The sequence below is a fragment of the Xiphophorus couchianus genome, chromosome 13 (genome assembly GCF_001444195.1).
Source record: "Xiphophorus couchianus chromosome 13, X_couchianus-1.0, whole genome shotgun sequence".
Taxonomy (NCBI): Eukaryota; Metazoa; Chordata; class Actinopteri; order Cyprinodontiformes; family Poeciliidae; genus Xiphophorus; species Xiphophorus couchianus.
This window is the reverse complement of record NC_040240.1, coordinates 11,366,178-11,385,418: the sequence shown is the minus strand read 5'-3', so window position 1 is coordinate 11,385,418 and position 19,241 is coordinate 11,366,178. Positions and strand designations below refer to the sequence as shown.

Genomic DNA, 19,241 nt, shown 5'->3' with positions numbered 1-19,241 from the left:
CATTAAGAAATGCTGTCCATGTGAATACACATGCAAGTTTTGAGAAATATCTGAGATTTGGCAATGACTGATAATAAATTAAAGGAGATTTGAGAAATGTTGTGCTTGTTGAACAGCAGTCATCAGCTTTGTTCAATATGTTTTTTAATTGAAAGCACCATTATAAAATATGCACAACATAAAAAAGGGAAAGACAATAGTTTTTGTCTTTTTTTTTTGTCTTTTTTTTTTTTGCTTGTTTCATCTTATTCGTCCACCTCCTTGATGATGGGAATTCCTGGAATAAAAAGAGAAAATGGCTGATCACATATAGTTGAAACCACGAGTTTAGATACGTGTTATAAAAAGACAAACAACTTTTTTTGTTCACTGTGTAATGCCCACAAATCTGGTTAAACCTCAGGTACAATTTTCATCTGTTCAAACAGTTAATTTAAAAGTAGAAACACAATCACTCTATTCAGGGAAAGATTCTGTGTGTTTTGGTGTGTAATGTGCACATTTACTCCACAAAAAAACCCAAAAACAAGACATTGTAAAGATGCTGGTTCATTGTTCTCCTTGCCAACATAGACTGAAATGTCACTTAATCCATTTATTCAAAAGCAACATAAAATGCCATATTGGAGGCAGTAAATGCACTGTGTGAAAAAAGAAATAAATTTGGGAACATCTTAGTTTCACCATGGCCTGATGAAACTAAAACGGAAGTGTTTCGTCATCATGTCCATTGTGAGATTCAGAAGTAAAAGAGGGAAGTTTACAAGCATGAGTTGTCTTTGTCAGCACAGATTTCCAACTAAATACTAAATACTAAATACATAGAGGCATCATACGGAGATCAAGGTCTTGAGCTAAGGGAGACTAAAGGTGGAAAGTATGCACGTGGGAGAAATATGCTAAAAGACGGAGATGTTGAGGAACGCCAGATGTGGTAATGTGTTTGTATGTTCTCATGATCTATATAAAAGGCTGTGCTTTGAGATCTACAGAAACAGTTCTATGATTCAGCCGAGGTTCCTCTTGAGTCAGATGTCGTGATATGGGCTGAAGTTTAAAATAATATCCTTCGCTGTTCAACTGAAGCTGTGTCTGCAGATCCTTTTGCCTCAAAGCAACCCCACACCAGCACTTTGAAGACAACTGACAACTATTCATGATGCCTGCTAGCATAATCCCAAATGTGAGGCACAGCGGTGGCAGCATCATGCTGTCTGAGTGTTTCGCTGCATTGGCGACTGTCAAAATAAGCAGCCTATATCTTCCTAAGTGTTGAAATTGCTTAAGTAAAATATATAAATCAATGAGGGGAAAGTGCTCATGTATATAAGGTTGTGTTCTGGTTGGCACTTCAAATATTATTCTTTATTATATGATCATTGTAGTAAGTAGATGATGAAGCTAAAGATGACTTTTGTCCTAACTGTTAGGACAATGATAACTTCGATAATGAGTAGTGAACAATTGAAAATACTGTAATGTATGTGGCATAGTTTTTAAAATCATTTCAGAAACATGCAAGCTCGTTAATCTCACCGTCTAGTTTCTTTAGATTAGGAAGCCTTTTGGAGGCTTCGTCCATCCAGCTTCCCTCCGTGGCATGTTTCTCCTGCAGCGGGTTTCCATTAAAAACCAGATCCACCAAGCTGGGCAGGTCAGCAAGCCTCACAAACTCTGCTACATAACAGAGAGAAAGCAACACATTTAACACTGAATGCATACGGTGAGTTTAAAAGGAAATCCCTCAAATAATAATTTCACTAACATGGATTAAGGCCAATTACCTAAAGAGACCGACACAGAAAGATTTGGTAATGTAAAAAAAAAAAAAATCAGTCTTGATGAGTGCAGCATACCCCATTCTTTAACAAGGTTGTTGGACATGTAGAGGACTTTCAGTTTATGCAAGGAGCTGATGCCTTTCAGTTTGTCTACTAAATTATAGGAAATCCATAACTCCACCAAAGTGTCTCCAACACTCTCCTGCAAATGCACATGTTAAGAAAATGAACAAAACAAGCTCAGTTGCTGGTGAAACCCAAAATATTCTGCTGAGAGAAAAATAAAAGACACAAACTTTATGACACCAGAAAATTTACTTATTTAGTATTAATTCAGGATTGTAAGTAACTTACCAACCCTACAAGACTTTTTATGTTATTTCTGCTTAATGAAAGTATCTTCAAGTTCTCTAAAATGACATAAACAGTAAATTAGCTCAAGTTTTCATTTGTTGGACAGAACAGCGCCTCTGAGTTAAATGAATCTAGCAGGTAGTACTCACTGAGGGCGTTGAGATTGGCTATTTTCTCAATAGCGTTTGTGGCCAGAGACAGCTTCCTAAGCAGAGCATGGGACAAAAAAATATTAAGGTATGTGAAGGATGAACTCAATAATATCTGATTCACCGTCAAAGAGTATTTTGTTTCACATGTCATAGTGCACTCAAGTCAATAAACGCACTTACTATCGTTTTGGGGATTGATAAAACTGGATTAAATAGCTGTTCAAATTGTGCTGCTGTAAAAGAAATTAATAGTAATCAACTAAGTAAAATCATCCTATTGGAAGTGTGAGTGAGCACATGTAGCAGATCGATACAGTCCTGGACAGGCATGGTGGGAGCTTCACCGTTTTTACAATAACCTTGAGTATAACAATATAATTTGACTGTATCATGTCCACAAAAATTTAAAGCATAGAGAACAAAAATGTGTTTTCAATTTGCAAGCAACACAGATGTAACAAGACAATTTTTGGTTATTATTTACTCTGGCTTCCTGCACAGACAGCACACACTTTTCCAAATAGACTAACCTTATGTAGTTTCTCACAAAAACGATGTCATTGTATTTATGGCTGGAAATATTTCTAAACAGGCTGTTGTAGTCTTTCTGTCAAGCCAGGATACTTTTTACTCCGTAAAAGTATCTCGTACTTTTATGGAGTACCAGATGCTCCATAAAAACAGGACTTACTCGCAGAGGCCCAATGCATTGAGAGAGTTATCCATCTTCTCTATAGGGGGAATCAGACCGTACAGTTTAACTTCTTTAGCCTCATTTGCTTTCTCCCCGTTCTTCTCTTCCTGCATACACAAAATATTCAAAACAGCAATTCAATCAACACATGTCCACCTAAAACAAGTACAACATTTGTTGTGTTTCTTTTGCTAGGCTCTGTCCCCCACTTACCCATTTGTTTAAAGCTTCTTTCAAGGTGGTTGCCTTGGCCTGCAGACATGACATTAAACATTATACAGTAGGCGAGGCTGTTATTAAATGATGATAGACTAGAATAGGAAAAGGTAACCTGGGCCAGCTAGCAACGTCACAATATAAACACTTATATCTAAACCCCAACATTTTAAACATGCTGGATCACAACCATTATTAATGCCGGTTGTTCATCCCGACACACAACAGAACAGAAAATTGTATTTGACGTCGTTCACTAAACTAAACACACACAATAAACCAGACTTTATTGAACTGAGGTTAGCCAGCTATCAGCTTCTCCTAAATGTAGTTTTACAGCCAAACCGGTGTGCATCAGCTGGAAGAGGCTGCATGACCGTCTCTATGGTAACACGTATTAACAGTAATAAATAACCAAACAGCGAGTAAAATAAGCTGAAACTACAGGGACTTACCATGTTGACCGCTGATGTCTGCTTTAGGGCTAACAGCTGCCAGTAGGCTCTGGTTACTATGGCACCCACAAGCTGCGCCTGCGCACTGTGTTCACTTCAAAATCTTTGGAGCATTTTTTATTTATTTATTTATTTTTTTATCTACACACAGTAGATTAGTAAAGAAATAACTTGTTAGTATAAATAAACAATTTAGCAAAAAATAAAATAAAATAATAATTATTAATAAATTAAATATATTTTAAAACGAAATTAAATTAAATTAACCCTTCTGTTATGTTCGTTTCTGAAGTACAGCAATAATGTTCCGGGGTCAATTGGACCCGGGGAGTGTTCTAAAAAAATCCTCCAAAACATTTTTGTACCTGATTATTAAATCCAATACTAACCATTTCAATCAATATTTGTGCAATGACGTTTTTTTCCCCTCCCACAAATAAAGGATCAATGATGACAACTTACTCATTTACTCATTTGGACATTTTTTATGTCCATTGAAAAAACCTACACACACACAAAAAAAACAATAATTATCCTTGAAATTGATATTTTGTCATTCGTTTTATATTACATTTTGAATTTTTTTTTTCAATGTGTGATCTTTATAATTGAACTTGAGACACATATTATGTTTTAGGTCAAATTGACCCACTGATTAAAATCAAGACAAATGAGTCATGCAGAGAGTTTTTATGTTTTCCCACACTTCTGCTGAGTGTCCACTTAGTGTGGGTGGAGTTTGCCCACAGGAACAGAAAATGTCCCTGTCAAACATAGTATGAACACCTGCTTTCTTGCAGGTTTCAATATGTGTCATAGTTGCAAGGAAACAAACAGAATTGGACATTTTTGGACCTATTTTATCCTTCAAATTGACTGCCGGGTCAAATTGAACAGTACTATGTAGACACAGGGGTGGCACGAATGTGTAAAATGAACAATTTTCAATTTATATGTAGAGTGTGCCTATTAAGACAAATAGGAAAAGTTTGATGCAAAAAAATACTTCCAACTATTTAAAAAAATTTTTTTTAACTTCAGTCAGTTTGACCCGCAAATTAACAGGAGGGTTAAATGAAATGAAATTAAATTTAAGGAAAGCTGGAGAAAGCAGTGATAAGGACTGTGGTAATGTGCGTCACACATAAAGCAGAATTTCAAATAAACAGTTGCACATTCTTCAATATCACATTTTTGCTCTGATGAACTTTGCAGTAGCTGCGATACTTTGGTCAGTGTGTCCATTTATCCGTGAAAGAAGATAGAAAGAGTAAATATTTATCAGTTTACCATAAATTGTAGAATAGATTTCAACTTGTACAAGGATCTTCTCTGTTTGTTTCACACCAGCATTGTGTCTGCTCATGTCCGACCAGAAAAGGATGCAATCTTTTTAGTTACACACAATTTTTATAAACACAAAATCAATAGGTTTTATTGCAGTGGTTTGGCAAAAACCATGGTTTAGACTCAGGGTTCTTATGAATGGTGGTTTCCTCCACTTTCACCTTCTTCTTTTCCTTTAATCATTACAGGCCCGTAATGATTCACCCAACAACTGCAAAAAAATGTCAGTTCTGCTTATCTCACATGTTCACAGCCTTTCTTTTCCCTCAAATCTCTTTTCCTCATGATACTGAGGAGTTATATAATGATAAACAACTCTTTGATTGGGGAATAGGAGGTGGAAAGCAGGCAGCTTTTTAATCTATTGTCTACGTCTGTGCTAACTCGTTACTTTGTGGGTTTAATTAATTTGATCTTTGTTGTTCTAAGGCTCTTTCACTAGAAATAAGAAATATATTGTTACGATAGCAAGAAGCATATAGTAACAATAAAAACATAAAACGTCACAAGAGGAGGTCCTTTTACACATTTTGAGGTATGAACACCTAAAATAATAGCCAGACCAAAAGTTAAGACACTGTCTGAGAACAAACGGAAATTCCTGTTTTCGCAAGAGACCTATCCTCTCTGTTGAAAGAGGGGGTTGTATTTACAATGTCTGTTGCAACCTAGATAAAAGAAGAAACAGCCAGATGGACCCTACAAGTTTCGTACCGTTTGAACTTCTATCTGGGTTTTATTCCTGCTGTGATAAGGAGTCGCTTATCATGCAGTGGAAGTGTATTCAGGGAAGTGTGATCAAAGAAATCTGTTACTGTAACAAACTTTTGTTTTTACAGTATTGAATGCTAAACGAAACTTAAAAGCTGTAAATAATGCAAATGCATTAGCTAATACTTTGCAACATTTACAAATCAACATGTTCAAGTAGAAAAAAGGGAGACGATATGAGCAAGCAGTTGTTAAAGTCAGATCATTTATTGAACAGAGCTGACACAGTTGGCAAATTCTTCTCCTGGATCAAACACACACAACTCTCACCCATTTCACACCCCCTCACTGTCGCTCTCTCTGTCTCGCTCTCTCACACACACACACACACACACACACACACGCATACACGCGCATGCTTTTACAAAATAAAACCTACAGAAAATGACATTTAGTAAAAAACAGAAGCAACTATTGGCCAAAACAAACGAATGGAGTTTAAACCCATAACAACATGTAAGGACATCAGATCTTCCAGTGTCACGTGGAGGATTTTCAACAGCAGAAAACACAAATTTTGGGGAAATTTTAGCTGTAAACCACAAAACAAAACACATTTTGTCATACTATAGAAAAATCTTGGCCAACTCATTGCTTCTGGAACAAGCATAACACTTATGGAGAATAAAAAAAATTCACTCAACTGAAAACAAAGTCTGAAAGTTGAAGAAGTGATGAATGTTCAGAGAGAATTGCAGTATGAGGATGCGCTCCTATTCAGAACCGTTTTATTTTCAGCACAAATGAAGTACGAAAATAAAAAAGGAGGTAACAAAGTCATTTAGTCCTTAAGTCAAACTTTTCAACATGCTTTTGTTCTTAATCTTCTATATAGCCAAATCCTCTTGTTCTTCATTCTCATTTTGGTGATTATTCTTGTTGGACATCATTTCAGTCCTCAAATAAAAAAAAAATCTAAATCTCTGAAGACAGAGTTTCTACTCAATGCAGTTTTATTCCACTCTACCCCACAACCCACAAACTTTAAAGTTCGCGTCACCTCCCGACGTCCAGACCTTTCACCCAACGCCCGGATCTACTCTCCGTTCAGTCCCATCATAGCTCGTCATGGGCCGCTTCATCCGCTTTGAGTTTGAACTCTTCTTCCGTTATCTTTCCATCTCCGTTGCGGTCTTGGTTAGAGAACATGTTGTCTATAATGCGATAAGCATCGAAGCCAGGGGCCAGGCGGCCTTTGCCTTCATTCACCTGCTGCATGATGTAGTCGGTGAACTGCAGAGACGAGGAGGGATGTGTTAAAAAAAAAAAAAAAACAGATGGCAAAGAAGAAGTTAATCCTAAGACCTATAAAGTAAACATTTTCAGTACCTCAGAGGGCTCCACCTCTCCATTTTTGTCCTTGTCCATCTCAGCAAAAAGGCCTGGGGGAACTTCGTCATTCCAGATAAACATGTAGCCCTCAGGAAGTCCGTCCTCTATCTCAACCAACTCAACATCAAACAGCATCACTGCGCTCCCTGGAACCTGGTCAGCTGCAAAACACAACATTATCAGAATCTAATCTGACACACAAACAAGCTCATTTAACGGAAAACTCAACCTCAACGGGGCTGTAGTCTAATCATGCAATTGACTAGATGTAAAATAAAAATCCATCACCGTCAATATTTTTAGTTGACACAAGTTTTTATAATCTTTTCCCCTTTCATTTTCAGAAAAACACAGCTGCTTTCCTCCAAACAGATGCAGCTTCAGTCATTGGGTGGCTCTTTTTACACTACTATTTCAAAGCAAACATGGTGGACAGAGCATCTGATCACAAAATGACTTCCAAACGTTCGGCAAAGTATGTGAAGGCAGAATTGTTCTACAGCGTGGAAGTACATTAAGATAGGTGACAACTGGAAGTTTGACCATTAAAATTTATATTTTCTATTCTGAGCTAGAGCGACACAGCACCATGGATGAGTAGCTGAAGAGATCGACCTATTCGATGCTGATGAATCAGGAGAATAAATACTGAAAATTCACTCTGAGGTTAGACAAGTTATCTAGCATGTTTGCCCCTTTTCTTCCACCTTTGTCTAATTCACTGCCTTCCTCTGCTTGCATGAATTAATGGGTAAACTTTCTTACAAGCCCAGACTTTATTTTAGCTAAATTCAATCTAGTTTATTTATGTAGATAACAGGAATCTGAAAATAAAACATATTCAAATAAGATAAATGTCTAAAGAATATGTACTCTTAAACAGTAGTCATTTTAAAATTACTTTCTAATATTACTTTTACCTAAAAGGGCAACAGAAAGATTTATTTTTCTTTTAGAGATGTACTCTGACTGAAGTGAGGCCTGCTTTTCTTTTTTTCCTGTTGGCTTTAATATTTGATATTTTGAATGCTCAGGGTTTTAAAGTTAAAAGACAGACAAGTAAGAGAGTTTATTTTTGTTTTATGAGTATCTAATAACCGATTAATAAAACATTTTGTCAACAGAATAAAAAGATGTTGTACAGAAGTTCACATTTCCAAAGTTGTCAGTTTATTGTATTAAACTGACTGGTGCAGGAATATTTGGATGATTTTTTGCAACACTTACTGACTCCTCTCTCTCCATATGCGAGGTGAGGGGGTATGAGAAGACGTCTTTTCTCTCCCACACACATGTCCATCAGCCCGTTCTCCATGCCCGGCACCACCTGGTTTGCCCCCAGGACAATGTTGTATGTCTTTCCATAACTGTGCCTGAAACAGAGCAGATAAAAAATAAAACAATTGTGAAGGATCGGCATTTTGAGTCATAATTTGCATATGTGGAAACGCACTGGATTTTCTTATCCTCTAAATTATCTGTCTATAATATAACTATATATTTTTTTGTGTGATTTGTGTGTTTTTGCTTCTTTCTTCTATTACAACCCTCTTTCCATAATGACGATTAATACTAAACTTAAACTTTTGATGTGTTTGGTGCCTCTTAAAAGGAGAGGTAATGTTTGTTCTGTTTTAGCATCCCTTCATTGGCTGCATGAACAGAATTTCTGTCTCATATTAAAAGCCCTTAATAACCAAGCTCCATCATACATCAGAAATATGATTGTTTCTTATGTTCCTAACAGAGCACTTTGCTCTCAGACTGCAGGTTTACTCCTGGTTCCTAAAGTTTCTAAAAGTTTCCAGAAAAACCTCAACAGGTTTACATACGTGGAGTCGATAGGCGTCCCATCCAGCAGGGTGCCGTTGTAGTGATATTTGATGAAGTCTCCCTTCTTTGTCTGCTTATCACATTCTTCTGGCTTGTAGGTGACCGTCACCTCGGTGTGATCTGACGGGTTGTGAAAGTCGATCATGTGAACGTCAAATACGAGCACAGCTGAACCGGGGATCTTGGAGCCTGACGGAAAAGTGTCATTAAATTAGAAAAGAGTTTAATACGACATGAAGCAAATAAGAAACACACAAAAAAAGGAGAATATTTTCAACACACACCTGTGCCCTCCTCTCCATAGGCGAGGTGTGGTGGAATGGTGATGGTTCGTCTCTCACCAGTGCAAACTCCAATGAGACCCTCGTCCATGCCGGCGATGACGTACCCTCGACCCACATACGTGTCATAGGTGTGATTACGGGAATAACTGGTAAACAGATAATGCCGCCATTGTGAGCACAAATAAAAACAAGATGTTCTCATCATAATCACTTCTCACATTTATGGGTCTTTGTATATGCAATAAAGGTGGAAATGATCTTTCCTTAATTAAAATAAATAAATAAGGATGAATTCACCAGTACAGTGTCTTCCAGAAATACTCACATTTTGTCACATTACAGCTACAAATCTTGGTATATTTTATTGTTCTATATGATAGAACGACTCAAAGTATAGCATAGTCTGTGAAACGGAGGGAAAATGGTGTAGAGCTTTCAAGTGTTGTTGCAGATATGTACATGAGGCATATGCATTTAGATCTCTTTACTTTGATTACTCTAATTAAAATTTTAGAGCAACTAGTTGAATTAAGAAGTCATGATTTCAGCATATTTAGAGCTTTTAAATGAAGGTGTTAGGTAAATTGTATATATTATTATCAAATATTTGTTGTTTCATGTGCCTTTATAATGTTCTTGTCTTATATGCCTTTATTTGTTTCATCTTAGCATAAAGAATGTTTCTGTGTTGTTGAATTACTTTGATTCCTTTCTCAGAAGGCCTCTCCGAGGAAGAGCAGAGAACCGTTTTCAACAGGGTTATCGCTCAGCAGAAACATCTGCATCCTTGACCTGTTAGATAGTTATAAAACCGTCGCTGTGAAGACGTACAACTTGCTCTGTGTTATCCTGTGTCTGGAACAGAATGATCTAGTGTGTAGATACCATGTGTTTTGTTAGTGACTACCATTTGCGTTGCAATTATGTGATTGAAGTGTTTTCCCCACTCCTTTGAGACGCTCTCTGTAACAGGGATCCTAACAGCAATAAAAAGGGAGAACGGACACGTATGTTTTCAGAACGGAAGAGATGTGTGACTGAAAACATCTCTGGCTGTTCTCGCGTGTACAAAAGAATCTAACTCTCTTGTCTTTCTTGTGTTTGTTTAATCTGTCTCAATAGGTGTTTAAACCTGACAGAAGGGCTCAACAGTTTATTAGGGATAATTAGTGAACAAGGTAATCCAGGTTTGCCTCACTTCAGACTTGTAGCTTCTGCTTTTTGCTCGTTTTTTTTAACTCCACTCTCTATTTTTGTTCTAGAACATGTAAAAGAATCTCTTTAAGTACTTTTTTTAAACTTAATTTTTATTTTGTTTTATAAAGAAAGAAACAGATGAGGTGTGGGGCTCATCCAAGACAAAACAGGCATTGTAATTTTCAGCAACAGTAGCAGAGTCATTAAAGGGGAAACATTACTATGTCCAAGACACAGGCTCTAGTGTAGCAGAGCCGTTTCTGATTCTCAAAGGGTCACTGCTGCAGGCCTCCTTCAGTGGGAGTGAAAAAGTCACTGTCTCTATTGTCAAATGAAATAATTATTCATACCGTTATTTCTTTCTTTTAAATTGTTTTTTCATTTATCATGCGTGTTTCTTGAAGTTGAGCAGCTGCTCAGAGCTTCTGCTCACCTTTTGCTCCGTTGAGGGGAAGAGTCAACCCACAAGTCATTCTGTCTGTGAGGGCAGCTCATTTCCCTTCAACAGCCTCCTTTCTGTATGGACACCTAACTGCTGATAAAGATGAAATAGTATTCGCACCTGCTCTGATTAAGCTGTTGAACTCTCGGGGTGTGAAGCGAGCAAGGCGATTATTGGAAACCACACGTCTGTTTTCTACTCTGTATATACAGTACAGACCAAAAGTTTGGACACACCTTTTAATTCAATGAGTTTCCTGTATTTTCATGACTATTGACATTGTAAATTCACACTGAAGGCATCAAAACTATGAATAACACATGTGGAAATATGCACTAAACAAAAAAGTGTAAAACAACTGAAAATAGCCCTTATATTCTAGTTTCTTCAAAGTAGCAACCTTTTGCTGTGATTACTGCTTTGCACACACTCTGCATTTTCTTGATGAGCTTCAAGAGGTCGTCACCTGAAATGGTTTTCACTTCATAGGTCAACCTGCCCTGTCAGGTTAATAAGTGGGATTTCTTGCCTTATAAATAGTCATGAAAATAAAGAAAACCCATTGAATTAGAAAGGTGTGTCCAAACTTTTGGTCTGTACTGTATGTGGAGTTGCGGTTTGAACAATGTCATGATGTTCTGTCTAATTTTCCGTTTGACCTAAACCTTGCACCTGATGACCTTGTTCCAAGAAACGTTATTTTTGGTTGACTTCCTGGAATTGTTTTTGCGCCACCTCGGCATCTGAGGTGTGTATAAGACAGCTTCAGGTCAGAGGTCATGATTTCCAGCCTAGTCATTAATAATAAACATCTTACAGAAATAAGTACTTACGTTTGGCCCACAACCTGCATTTATGAAGGTCAGCTCAATCATCTTGCCAAGTTGAAATTTTGTCCAGATTTGATTTTTAAAATTTTTTTTTAGGAAAAACACACAGCTTCCCCAGGCAGGTCAGAGCGGACACTACAAGGAATCTCAGTAAGAATACATCCTGTAAGTACTTTTTGAGACAGCTATCACTCTACCACATTGAATGAGGTGCAAAAGTCCACAAGATTAATTTCACTCAGCACTTTGAATATCTAACAGTTTGAAAAACCAACCAATAAGTGGTTGCTTATTCTGGCCAGAAGGAAACAGATGCGCAGAGTTGAGGAGATTCTCTTGTTTTGTGTGAAAATTTAACTTTTGTATTTTAGCCACTCTTTCCACAACAATGCGAGTGAAAAAGAGATAACTCTTTACCCAGTCAGAACAAAACAGGAGTTGCTGCTTCTGCAGGGAAGTGTCTCCATAGACAGATTACAGACCGTTTCCTTTGTTACACACACCTCTTTATGCAACATGCTCTAACCACAGGGTTGTGGGCGACCAGCAGTGGTTGCACAAACACAGATTGCTTTGAAGAAGCATATAAACAATAAATATTCAATTTGGGCAGGTGGAGAATAAACGTAGCCAAGCAAAAAGTAATGCAAAGATGATGAAGTGTAATAATAAACTTTCTGTTGCACGGGTCAGGGTTTATGACCAGAAACTCAGGAGACTCTTGGGAGAAAAGTTCTTAGAATCTGTAAAATATTTGAGTTTGTTTGGAGTAGGGACACAGATGTGCAAAAAGACAATAAAAGTTTTAAATCTTTAGCTTAAAAAATAAAACCAGTTTGATCTCATCTATGAGTTTAGACAGCACTTCTTCTATAAATTAAGCCATACAGGAAGAGCAAAAAGACATTAAGACATTCAGTGTTGTGTAATTAAACTAACTTTTAAGTTTCGTTTCATCCTAAACTTCAAACATTTTTGTAAAGCAAAGAGCAATGCTGCCACCATGAGGCCTTTAGAGGAACAGCACATATTAAACTGTGGCGGCAGTAAACCCGGAAGAAGACGGGAAAAATACAAACCTGGAATCAAAAAACGTCCCATCCAGGAGGCTGCCGTTGTAGTGATAGCGCACAAAGTCCCCCTGCTCCGTCTTCCTCATGCAGGACTCGGGAACGATTTGATTAGTGACCGTGACTCCGTCTCTGGGGTTATGAAGGTCCAACAGGACCACATCAAACACCAGAGACGCCTGTCCTGGGATGTCGCTACCTGAGGGGGAAAATGACAACAACAAAAAATAAAACACATAAGTATTGTTATTGACTCTGCTGAACTTTCCAGAATGGAGAAATGCTTGTGTTCATTTTAAATTTGTCAAAAAAAAACAACAACTCATCACCAGTTATTTTTATGCTATAAAAATATGAATAAACAAGCAAACACATAACACAACAACTTTTACTAATTATATTAATGTGTTTTTATTATTAATTTGTTTATTTACGTATTGTGTCTATGTGTAAGAATTTGTTCTGCTGGGATAACTTGGGTTGGCGCTAGATGTGAAAAATGTGGCATTAAATACTTAATGTGTAAGGAAGGCCTCATGGTGGCAGCATTGCTCTGTGCTATGGAAATGTTTGAATTAATTACAGATGTAAATCTGCAATTAATTGGAATTAGAGAAATATAAGATTTATTCTTGCAACATTTTAAATGGTCTGCAAATGTGTCTGCAGCGTTTTTGATTAGTGTTACAATAATCCATATTAGTTTGTGTTTGAGGCTTTCAAGTCTTAGAAACTTGCAAACGTGGAGAAAAAAAGGCCAAAAGCCAAGAACACTGACCGTCTCCGTTCTCTCCGTAGCCGAGTGACGGAGGCATCGTGACGATGCGCCTCTCTCCGATGCACATTCCCAGAAGTCCCTGGTCCATGCCGGCGATGAGCCACCCGATCCCAACATATGTGTCATAAGTACGCATGCGAGTGTGGCTGTGACATAAAGAGAAGAACATAAAGTCGCATCTTCATATTTGTGTGAATTGTTTAAAAATAATCAAAAACAAGGGAGCATGGAGGCCAAACCTGGAGTCAAAGAGTGTCCCGTCCAGCAGGGTGCCGTTGTAGTGATAGCGCACAAAGTCAGAAACCTCCACCTTTCTGGAGCAAGTGGGAGGAGTGTGGTAGGTGTTGATCTGGACGCCGTCGTCAGGGTTCCACACATCCAGCAGCAGAACATCAAAATGGAGGATGGCGTCCGGAGGGATGAGATCACCTGAAGAGGAGAACAGATCCGGTTATTGGTATTCAATACAAAAACGCCGTCAGACTGGTTTCACACATCAGTGCAGGTGTTTACTTGTCTTTCACTGCCTGCTTTGTTTTCTAATTTAACTTAGTTCATGCAGCAAGTAAAAATATATATTTGTGTCTGTAGCTATAACTAGAGGAACTCTAATTGTAAAATAAACAGCTATGAGTTGTTCTTTTAAGCATGATGCTCCAACTTTATTTATTTTTTTAAAGGCGTGATATTATGTATTTTCCAGACACATATTGCCATTTTATGGCACAATCAAGTAACTATGTTATCTTCAGTTGTTACATATGCCGTATATCCAAAATAACTTAAAAAATGTCTGTGCCAATTGCTCCTCCATTATCCCGTTTACAGACGTTCTTAGGATTGTTGGACTGAGAAGTAGTTTGTATAATTAGCTCAGTCATTCTACCAAATGTTTGCCAATTGCTGCTGCCGCTAGTCTGGAGGAGCTGAGATTAAGGATTTCTAAAACATGTTTAGAAGAATCAAAGAAACACTCCAGGTATGTTTTTTTTATGAAGGAATAACATTGTAACATGATTTAAAGCTAAAAAAAAAATAATCGATTTTACGTAATAACCCCCACTTTAACAACCCTCAGTGGATCATTTTCACCTCATATTGTAAGCAGACATGACTCCTACAAATGCAAGACAAAAAAACACAAATTAAATAGCAAGCCTTTGTGTGTTACATGTTTAATGTGGTATTAAGCATTTAATGTGGTTTAAAGGGGCCACTAGTCCTTGAAGCACCCATCTGACGTTCAATTTTCAACACCAAGACTTGTCTTTTCTCTCTGTCCATTTCTTGTCTGCCACTATAGCCTTTTCCTATAAATAAGAAAAACTAATAAAAAGGTTGCTTAAAATAAATCAAAGACACTTCAAGAATGTCGGCCCTCATTCCTCTGTGTGCAGGATCAAGAAAAGACTTCAACCCCAAGAAGTGCTAAAACTTTAATCTGCCACCTGAGGAAAGAATCCAGCACGATTTCTCAGCCACTCAGGAGAACAATGAACAATAATAATTTGTATGGCACAGGTGTGGGAAGAAACATGGCTGGTAATTTGTTTGGAAAACCTGAGAGGGTTGTTTTCCTAAATGAATTACAGAGCTGCTGCTTTATCTCTCCTCTGCAGTTTAATGAATTATGTCTGACGTCACACCCGTTAAACCTTTGCTGGTGAGTTTGCGGTCCGTGTCGCCTCTTATTTCTGAACTCTCTCTGTTTCTTCCTCCCCTTTGTCTCCCAGTAACAGACTGGGGAGGACACGGCCCCAGGTCTAACAAGCCCACACATGCCCCCCGTATTTTCCTCTCTTATTATCTAAGCCCTTGATGCCAGCACGCAAATGACAAAGCAGGCTCCACGTGTAAGCATTCCTTTATTATTGCAATTGTAAGCAAGAAAGGTCACAAAGACACAGTGTGATCCGTAGAGGTCGTAAACATGATCCTGAAAGCCACAACTCTGGCACAAAGCAGCTTTCTGCTCTGTGATGACCTGTGACATCACTCTGCATGGACGTTCAGGAAATATCAACTTCCTGTTTGCTCTAAGATCATCTAAATCAACAGTATCAGCTTCAGATTGTATGATCCAGCTCCAGATGAGTTGGACCAACATTGTGTATTTATAATTTCCGGGGGAGAATAAAAATCAGTGTTCAAATGACAATTTCAATCGTTAAGGGAGAAATGCCATCAAAGCCAATCTGGCTCTAAGCAATAAAAGTAATCATTCATTTATTATTGCAAAGTCTGGAAATCTGAGTTCAGATTCAGTGACTACACACCGGCCTGAATACTGTAAAATCAACAACCTGTCTCACAAAATAAAGAAGGCTAAATTATTTCAATAAAGAATTATTGACATCTATCAGTCTCTAAAGGGTTATGCAGTTATTTCAGAGGATTCCAGCAAACCACAGTGAGACCCACTTTCCACAAATTGGGAAAACATGGAGCAATGGTGAAGCTTTCAGGGAGTTGTGCCCAAACCAGACGTTCCCCAAGAGCGCATGGACGAAACCAGAATGACATCTAAAGCTCTGCGTGTCTCTCTGGTCTCAGTTGTGACCAGAGAGACATGCAGTCTCAATGTTTGTGATTTAACAATAAGAAAGAGAGATCGAGAGATTTCTAAGGCAAACATCATGGATGACAAAACATCTTGGTGATGGCTAAGACTCATGAGACAACGTGGAACATTTTCTTTTAAGATGTGCATCTGGACACATCTGGGATAAAAGCAACACCGTTCATAAAAAGAACATCATATTGAGAGTCAAACATGTTGACAGTGTGATGATCTGGCGCTAATATGCCTGAAGAGGCATACATGCCTAGGACGACTAGGTGTAAATATTGAAACCATAAATTAGAACAACCTTTTGTGATCTTAAACTGAAGAATACTTGGGTAAGGTGCACCATCGAGCCCACCTCTAAATGGTTCAGAAAGAAAACCATTTAGATTTAGGAGTTGTTTATTCAGTAGGGATTTAACTTCAACGGAGGGATGACTTTAAATAGACCATTTATGAACAATAACCCTGCACTTGCAAGGTCTAAATGAGAATTACTTTCTCGCAAAGGACCACTATAGTTTGGATAGCTTGGTTATTCAAATAAGATGCATTTTTTTTCTTCAACTAAGCTATCTTTGTCCGATATAAAAATTGGGTTTCATAAGTGAAATGAGAAGAAATCTGTAAAGCTACTCATACCGTATCCTTGTTTTCCATAGGCGAGGTGAGGAGGGATCTTGACCAGGCTCCTCTCGTTGACACACATTCCCACCAGGGCTTTATCCATCCCATCTATCAGCTGCTTTTTGCCAACAAACACGTTGTAGGTGCTGCCGCGATCGTAGCTGAAACAAAAACACACCCAGGTTAGAAACACTACAATGTATTTCATGTTTAAAACTCAAATTAGGAGGAGTTAAAACCTTTTGAAACGAGTAAAAACCTAAATTAAAAAAAAGATAGTCATTAAAGGTGCTAAAAATATTCATATTTTAGCATCTTAGCTGTTTGCTGTGTCTAACGATACAGACAGAGGACCGTAGGAACCTTAAATTGAGGATTGGGGAGAATATTTCTATAAAAAAAAGTCAATATTTTAGAGGAAATATAACCTGATATGGGAATCTGCAGAACAATTATGTATAATCTGGAAACCTGTACTAGAAATTTCTTCTGATATATGTGAGTTTTTCTGGCCCCTGGTTCTGGTTTCCTGTTTCCCCGCCCCATTCTTTAGTCTTTTGCAGTCTCTGACAGGTTTTCTTACAGGATTGATCCTCTATATGTCCATCAGTTCTTCCCACCATCTTTCACTACAGAGAGGATTTCCTCAGGCTGTAAGTTTACTGACACCCATAGGGTTTTGCAAGTTGGTCCAAAAGTTAAATTATGGTCTCATTTGCCCAGAGGACCTACTTCAACATACTTGTGGATTATTTTACAAAAACAAAACCATTCTTTCCAATTCTTCCTCAACGGTCCAAATTTTGGGAGTGCACAAGTGTTATGGATCCCTACAGTTTCCTCTTGCTGCTTGGTGGAGAGCGATATATTTTTAAATATTTCCACTTGCAGCATTTTCTTTTCAGTTTTATTTGAACAACTGAATAGAAACCGATTGCCAATGCTTGGGATATTTATCTTCAAGATCCTGATTGTTCACTAATGTTTCCTAGCAAACATCTAAAGCTTTCACAGAACAGTTGGTTTTACACTGATGTTAAATTATACAATGGCAGACTTTTCTTTAGAGGTGTCAGAGTAAAGGAGGTTGAAAAAAAGTACTCCGCGTTTTTCATAAAAATTTATCGGTCCAGAATAGTGAGGAAAAAAATTACAATTTCTCTTCCACTTCACAATTACGGACAACTTTGGGTTGGTCCATCGTGAACTCCCAATGGAGTACCCTGAAGTTTATGGTTGTAATGTGACAAAACGTGGAAAGGTTTGCAATGGCTATGTGATTAAAACCACGTAGCCACTAGAACTTGCACTAGGACTTTTCAAAAAGCTTTGGAGCCTCTGGACTACTCATTCAAGCCCACTCTGCCTGCGTGGCTCACCGGGACGAACCAAAACGCGCACTTTTACGCATCACGCACGCCGTTTGCACTGTGTCGCTCATCTACGTTGCACGCAGCTTGAATGAGACTCTTGCTAATCAAGTAAAACCCACCTTGAGTCGAACTTCTTCCCGTCAGGAAACATGCCAATGTAGTGGTACCGGACGAAGTCCCCAACTTTGACTGCGCGGACGCATTGCTCTGGCACGAAGGTTTTTTCTATGAGGATGTCGTCTAACGGGACCGGAGGCGCGTTGCAGGCGGCGAACGTCACGAGGAGCGACAAAGACAACATTCCCAGCGCACACTTGATCATTTTCCCCATCCACTAAACTTTCCTAAGATTGCAAATAAGTGTGGTGAAGCCCTGTAATCTGTGCACAGCGGCTGCTACCTGCTCCCCATGTACTTTGGCTTCCTCTACTCTGAATTGGGAAGAAGTCCTGCCCCTGGTACCAGCGTAGGAAGAGTCAATTTTTGAACACGCGCAACACTTCCGGTTATGATTAGACCATCAAATCCTCAACTGAACACTGAAATTCAAACTTTGACGCACTACACGCAAATAGATTAAAGTCGAACACAAGAACCGCGTGTGTGTGTAATCGTCACACACGTGAACAATCAGTTTTCAGCTCGGTGACTCTGCTCTTAATTTGAAATCAAATAGATCATTTCCTGCAAGTCTTCAACTCTTCTGGGCGACCTTGACCCTGTTGGGACCGAATGGGATAGTTTGGGCTCCACGTATTGCTCCTGCGCAGTGAAGCTGCACAGACACGTCAACGTGGTGCCGTAGGGGTCTCCACACACAGAGAGGCACGTCCTCTGCCTCACATAGCCAAAAATGTTTGTGGCCGTGCCTCTTAATTATGCTGAGGTTGAGACAATGAGCAGGTCGTGTTGATTTTTTTTGCTTTGAATCCTTTTTTTGGGGGGGGGGGGGGGGGGGGGGGCAGAGGGGTTCTTATGCAGACAAAGCCAGGAATGTTCCAACGTGGCAGTGGGAGTGGGAGGGACACTCTCACCAGGGGTTCAATTAGAAGTAAGAGGGAGAAGACTGGTTAAAACGTCAAAAAGTACAACTTTTTCCTTAAAAAAATTTTTTTGTGTGGATTTTACCCTTCAGCTTT

General features: G+C 38.5%; 2 protein-coding genes across 2 annotated transcripts; both read right to left on the bottom strand.

Annotated features, from left to right (window-relative positions):
* Positions 1-219: 219 nt before the first annotated feature.
* On the bottom strand, positions 220-3,753 carry dnal1 (dynein, axonemal, light chain 1). Its single transcript, XM_028035189.1, has 8 exons — positions 3,653-3,753; positions 3,195-3,233; positions 2,979-3,088; positions 2,285-2,340; positions 2,136-2,191; positions 1,857-1,983; positions 1,537-1,677; positions 220-277 (listed from the first exon to the last, which is right to left on the bottom strand). The coding sequence occupies exons 1-8, from the start codon at positions 3,653-3,655 to the stop codon at positions 246-248; spliced, it is 564 nt and encodes a 187-aa protein (XP_027890990.1). The 5' UTR covers positions 3,656-3,753; the 3' UTR covers positions 220-245.
* Positions 3,754-5,956: 2,203 nt separating this feature from the next.
* Positions 5,957-18,581, bottom strand: fkbp9 (FKBP prolyl isomerase 9). The gene is made up of 10 exons (XM_028036632.1): positions 18,222-18,581; positions 16,745-16,890; positions 13,776-13,965; positions 13,537-13,682; positions 12,768-12,957; positions 9,220-9,365; positions 8,935-9,124; positions 8,330-8,475; positions 7,100-7,263; positions 5,957-7,003 (listed from the first exon to the last, which is right to left on the bottom strand). Exons 1-10 carry the CDS (start codon positions 18,431-18,433, stop codon positions 6,827-6,829), a joined length of 1,707 nt encoding a protein of 568 aa, XP_027892433.1. The 5' UTR covers positions 18,434-18,581; the 3' UTR covers positions 5,957-6,826.
* Positions 18,582-19,241: the final 660 nt, after the last annotated feature.